Source organism: Acipenser ruthenus, chromosome 4 (genome assembly GCF_902713425.1).
Source record: "Acipenser ruthenus chromosome 4, fAciRut3.2 maternal haplotype, whole genome shotgun sequence".
Taxonomy (NCBI): Eukaryota; Metazoa; Chordata; class Actinopteri; order Acipenseriformes; family Acipenseridae; genus Acipenser; species Acipenser ruthenus.
The window spans coordinates 28,452,311-28,458,310 of NC_081192.1; the positions used below are offsets into that span (position 1 = coordinate 28,452,311).

The following is a 6,000-nucleotide window of genomic DNA, read 5'->3' on the forward strand; positions in this document are numbered from 1 at the left end:
GTTTTATTTGAAAACGTACTGTAAAATGCACCTATTCATTTCCACATGAAGTGCACAACAGTATTATAATGATACACAAATATAGAATGAAGAAACATGTAAGAGAATTCCTAAAATACAGCTTTAAAATTCTAGTTGAAATATGCAGTACAAGAATGCAGCTCTCCTCGTACTCTTGTTCCCGCCCCACTCGTTTCCATTTTCCATGCACGAAGTAGAAATGGTCAGAACTAAAGTGGGGGATCAGCTGATCCTTAACTTTGTTCCCTGTTTGTTTTCGTCGCAATTGGTACTAAGATAGTGCGGAGCTGGGGATGATCTGCAGATAGTACCATACTAGCTAGTACTCAGCTTGGTACAGAACTAAGCACTGCATTCTCGGGTTTGTTGCAATTGACCGATTAGGACTAAAGTGTAAGAGAATACACTTAAAAAATGTTAATCGTTCCAAATAAGATACACCATTTTACATTTTATAATTAACATATAACTTTTCTCTTTAACAACAAAGTCAAAGTCTCTTCTTTTTAACCATATTTAAAAAAAAAAAAATCATATTGAGATTTGGATTGCCTGTGTGCAGTTCTTATTTAAAATTAACACCAAAATGAGTGCTTTTGATGTCTTTGCAAATTCACAGTAACAGTCTCTGTTGCTGAGCTTGTTGCCTGGGTGTCAATTTGATTGATTCATGGGAAGTGGAGCCAAGAAGATTGGTTTAAGACTCTCAAAACCATACTCTAGCAGATCCAAAATCATCAGGAACAGGATAGGGAGCTTGCAGGCACACTAATCCATGCACCTACTTTGTTCAGCATCAGATATTTTTCACTGATTTTTTTCTTCTGAAATATATATACACCTATGGTATGTAATGTACCAATATAATGAATCCATGCATTTTTTTCCTCTTTCCTGAAACTGCTCACTTCGGCTATTCTGTTTGTCCGTCAGGCAAAAAGAATGAGAATTCCTGCCGAGGAGTTCCGAAGACTTGCGCTTTGCTGGAGAGATTTTCAGAGGCTACCGGCTGCAAGAGAGGACAGGTGCTTGATGCATTGCCTTATCCTCAGTAATACTTCACTCCTGTGAAACCAAAATGAGTTGTGATCATTCAGATCTGTTATATCTGGTGTGCAGCCTACAGCCAGCAGTCAGGGAAAATAACACCTTGATGAAGAGGGAGCAGACTTCTCCTGAACATCAATTAATAAAGATACACTGTTTTGTAAATTGCACCGCTTATGCTGCCTGGGAGAGGGATTGCAGGGAAAAGAGAGTATATTATAAAATAAAATAAAATACTAAAAGATACCAGTTTGTACTTTCTTATCTTTTGTAAGGCACCACAATTCGTTCTCTGTATCCTAATGTGTTTGTCCAGTCAGTTCTGGTCTTCTAAGTCATTAATGACGTGGGACATTTGCTGTTTTTTTATTCTTTATTTTTTTTCTTGGCAGAAATCTTTTAAAGAGGATGCAGCTAATGAAAGGTGTGCAGAATTTAAAGACGCACATGTTTTCATAGCCTACATGTTTGATTTATGATATTGATACCTTTAATTTGCTATAACCCTTTAAGGCCCTATAGTACATCATCAGCTCTACATCATGCAGCTTTAAAATAAAGTACTGATGTGATTTGTTGGTGTTTCATTTTCTGTCTATTTGTAATTTACAATAAACAGGTTATTACATTACATTTATGATTGTTATAATAGCACTTCCAATAAACCAAACGCTGCATTCCCTAATCTAAAAAATATCTCTGCTTTTCCATGTAGATCAAGTACTCCGTCATGCAGCCTGGAACTCACATTTGGCCTCATACAGGGCCTACTAACTGCCGTCTGAGAATGCACTTGGGCCTGGTCATTCCCAGTAAAGGCTGTTGGATAAGATGTGCCAATGACACCAGGTGAGAGGCTGTTTGTGGGCAGCTACTAATCGGAATTTGAAGAATAAACATAGTGTTGTAGCGGTCAATACCTATAAATTATACATTTTCCAAACTAAAATGCGACTGACCATGTAGTCAAGCAAACAGCAGGTGGAGCATTTGACATATCTAGTCTACTCTGCTGTTTTTTGTTGTCTCCCCATTTTATAAAGCAGGGGTGTCAAACTCCAGTCCTCGAGGGCTGCAGGATCTTCTGGTTTTCATTCCAACTTAAGCTCTCAATTAACATAATTGATCTAATTATTTGTTGAATTTGACAAATCTAATATTTTTCAAGGTCTTTTACAGTTGATGGTTTTAAAAATGCACTTGATTCAAGGTACACTACCTATGAAACATGTTGAGGCCTGAAGAGAAGTGTTAAATGTGTCCAGTTAATCAAATAATTAGACCAATGAAGTAATTGCGAGCTCGGGTGGAACGAAAGCCAGAAGACACTGCGACCCTCCAGGAATTGAGTTTGACACCCCTGTTATAAAGGATATGTGTTGCAAAACAGTATTGACAACATGCTGGCCCTTTGAACACCCTTAATTACAGCATTGCCTTTGACAGGTTTATGTGCTTGGTTATTCGACCATAACTTCAAACGCTCAATCAAAATCTGAATTAAGACTAGAATAGTCAAGGAGTCAAACGTTGTGGCTAATGCCTTCATCAGTGCTGTAAGGTCTTCAATATTTAATTAATAGATCTCAGATATATTTGTTTGTTTATTTAATGTCTTATGATGCTGTTCAGCATATTTTTCTTTTATGTTGTATGATGTTTTTATAAGCTGTGTTTGTTGACCACTCCACAGATCCTGGGAAGAAGGGAAAGTTCTCATCTTCGACGATTCCTTTGAACATGAAGTTTGGCAAGATGCTGACAGTTACAGACTGATTTTCATTGTGGACGTTTGGCACCCAGAACTGACTCCACACCAGAGACGGACCCTCTCTCCAATATAAAAAGTGAGATTATTATCACATCTCTCTCTTCAACACCCTTCCATGTACAAACACAGCTGTTTTTCATAGTTGGCACATAATATAGGAACACATTGGCACATTTTTAAATATAACAGCCAGGCTAGCTCACAAAGTATCTGAAACTAAAGTGAGTGATATCAGGCTACAGAAGCACAATCAAAGAATAAAACAAAGATGATGAGACACTTTGTACAGACTGCTGTGTATGGGTCATCTTGCTGCCTTATTATTATTTGTAAATGCTTTAAAATGTGGTGGTACTGTAGGTTGTCTTCTAAAAAAAAAAAAAAAAATACGGCACTATTAACAGAAATGTTTCCACTGGTGTAGATGCTAGTTTTCAAAAGGTACCAAATGTGAGGGAATTAATCTTTCCACTCATTGTTCACACCTTTTCCCCTTTTGCCATTCAACATGGAGATGTAAAGGGTATATATTTTGTTTACAAGTATAAATTAAGCATGATACCTATTTATAGAAAATATCCAAGTGCATTTATAGTTGTTCATGCCTTCAGTAGAAAGGGTAAGGGAATTAGTAAGACTGAATTAGTAGTATTCTGAAATCAGACTGTTCTCTTACTGTAATAACACTAAAGCACTATAAATCATAGGCTCCTTTGTGGGGCATGTTTTGACAACAAAGGCAATTTTATTTTCATGAAAGACAATGTGACTGCAGCTTAGTCTGATGAATAATAATGTTGTCATTACAGCTTTTGTTTAGAATCCTGAAGTTGTTCAGATGGAACCTTGAACGTCATTTACACCAGCTAATGATGTGCTTCACATAGCTGTTGCACAGGTAAATAATTAATCGTAGTGACTCACCAGACAAACCAGCTGATGTTTAGGAAAGCCTTTTTGTTTTTTCAACATTTTCAACAATTTATTTCAATATGTGCATAATCTTCCATGTTTTGGTTGATAATGGATATTATTATGCCTATTTACATTTATGTACTACAAACTATAATATTAATACTAAAAATGATTGTAATTTTGCAGCTACATCTGCTGTTTATGGACCTTTTGCTTTAGCATAATACTGTGTAAGGTCTGTCTTTGACATTTCTTTTTTTCTCTTTTGTTTGACACTGTGACTACTGTAAAAATATATTCTCGATTTGCACTGAGTAAAGCATCCTTCTAAACAACTTTTTAGTGATCGCATTATAGTTGTTTTACACAAGGGTGCTGTAGGAAAGTATGTTTAATTCTTTGTTTAATCACTACTTTTTGTAAAACTGTGAAGGCAGGTATGTGTTCCTTTCTTTTTATGACTGCTTAATTTTGTGAAATGTATTATATCAACCTTTTTTTTTTTTTTTTTTAATATTCTATCAAAAGAAGAAAATATCCCAGGCTTAACTTTCAGAGCTTCAGTTGACCCAGGGCTGTGTGAATGTTCTCACACCACAGATAAAGTCAATTAACTCAAAAGACTGGAAGAAGCATTAGCTTTAAATTAAGCATGTTTGTATTCTGGTTGATTACAAAATGTAGTTCTATTTTATGAGCAATATTTTCTATCCATGTTTTATAGCACCGTTCAACTAAAATTCTAGACATACAAAAGACACACACCCTGGTGGGCTAGCAAGAGTACCACTCCCTATGTCATTTCATTCAGTGTCACCATAGATAAATACAATAGGTGGGGTCATAATGCAGCTTGTTTTTTGTGTGGAATAAATACACTTTTTGCGGGCCTAAACAGAACCATGTTGTAAACCATTATATTTTTACTTTATACTTTGTGTTACATTCTTTTACACTTCCATCTAGTTTGAGGATACCTGCCTGCTGTTCAGTGTCAAGGTTAGAGGCTAGTGGCCAGAGGTACCATGTTTATCACTGTTTAGTATTTCAATATTTGCTGCACATCCTGAATACATCATACACACACAATTATTTTGAGCTATGGCTTTTTTTGTTCTGGTTTCTGTTAGTATGGTGTTGCTGTACTAATATGTTGAGGGGCTCAAAATTCAAGATTTGGTATGTTACAATTTGCATTACATTTGTTGTTGATTTTCATTTAAAGGTTTGTTTCACACTCTAGTTAACCATTGCTGAATTTACCACAAGTTCTAATTAACTAGTATCTCTAGTTAATTTTAACAGTAATCTTCATATGCTGTATGCACATTTTGTTTTTGTAAATATCTGTATATGCTAATCTTTGTCAGCCTTAAAATGGACTGTAGGTAGTCTGTCATCTGTGTCTAACCACCTTTGTATCTCAATGTCATTTAAAAATACATTTTATAAATGACCTGTGGGAATTGAAGTCCCAGAGGACATTGATACAAGAGACTGAAAATGGGATGCCACATCAGCTGTGTTGCACAATGCAATTAATTTTACAAGCTGCATGACGTGGTCTGATGCAGCCTGCCTCTGTGCACACATAATGAAATTAATTGCGAGGCTAGAGTACTCAATACATCACTAATCATGTCATACATGTGACTTGCAATAATTAAAAGTGCAGCTGAAAGTATGAGCGTGTGTGGCACTCTATAAATAAGTACATTCAGGAGCCTGGAATCCTGAGCTAGTGTTCTATAAATAGGGAAGAATTTAAAGTGGGATCAAGAAAAAAATATGTAAAAAAAACCCAGGTAAAGTGTACGCCCTTTGATTTTTTAGATTAATCAAGTGGTAAGAATGGCCTTCTTGACCGAGGATAAAAAATGTAATATTATTATTATTATTATTATTATTATTGTAAAGTAACATACTCAATTCCAGGTGTAGACCACTAGAATGTATTCCATCAAAGGGTCAGTTTTAATCCTTTCCCACTTGCTGTATTTTTTTCTTTTCTGGTTTGGTAATGTTTGGTAGAGGAAGTTGTAATTGCAAGTTGATTGAAAAATCATTGTGTGGTACGAACAACTGATGTGAAAAGACTCAAATAAACAGCAAACTTTAAAATATTTTCTGCAATGTTTATGATATTTTTTTCTTTGATTGCTGTTTATTGCGTTTATTGTTATTTATTCTGATATTAACAAAAAATACCAGATGGCACACCCGTCTGTATTTGCCCTAAGAATACT

The 6,000-nt window shown here is 35.5% G+C and overlaps 1 protein-coding gene across 13 annotated transcripts in view; it reads left to right on the forward strand.

Annotated features, from left to right (window-relative positions):
- Window positions 1-5,877, forward strand: part of unm_hu7910 (un-named hu7910) — a 97,700-nt gene extending 91,823 nt beyond the window's left edge. For all 13 annotated transcript variants that reach the window (XM_034920542.2, XM_059022269.1, XM_034920531.2 and 10 more), the window contains 4 exons: window positions 955-1,046; window positions 1,784-1,917; window positions 2,762-2,915; window positions 3,649-5,877. In XM_034920542.2, coding sequence (XP_034776433.2) covers window positions 955-1,046; window positions 1,784-1,917; window positions 2,762-2,912 — 377 coding nt within the window. In that variant the 3' untranslated portion in view covers window positions 2,913-2,915; window positions 3,649-5,877. The remainder of the gene's footprint in view (window positions 1-954; window positions 1,047-1,783; window positions 1,918-2,761; window positions 2,916-3,648) is intronic.
- The last annotated feature ends 123 nt before the right edge of the window (window positions 5,878-6,000 follow it).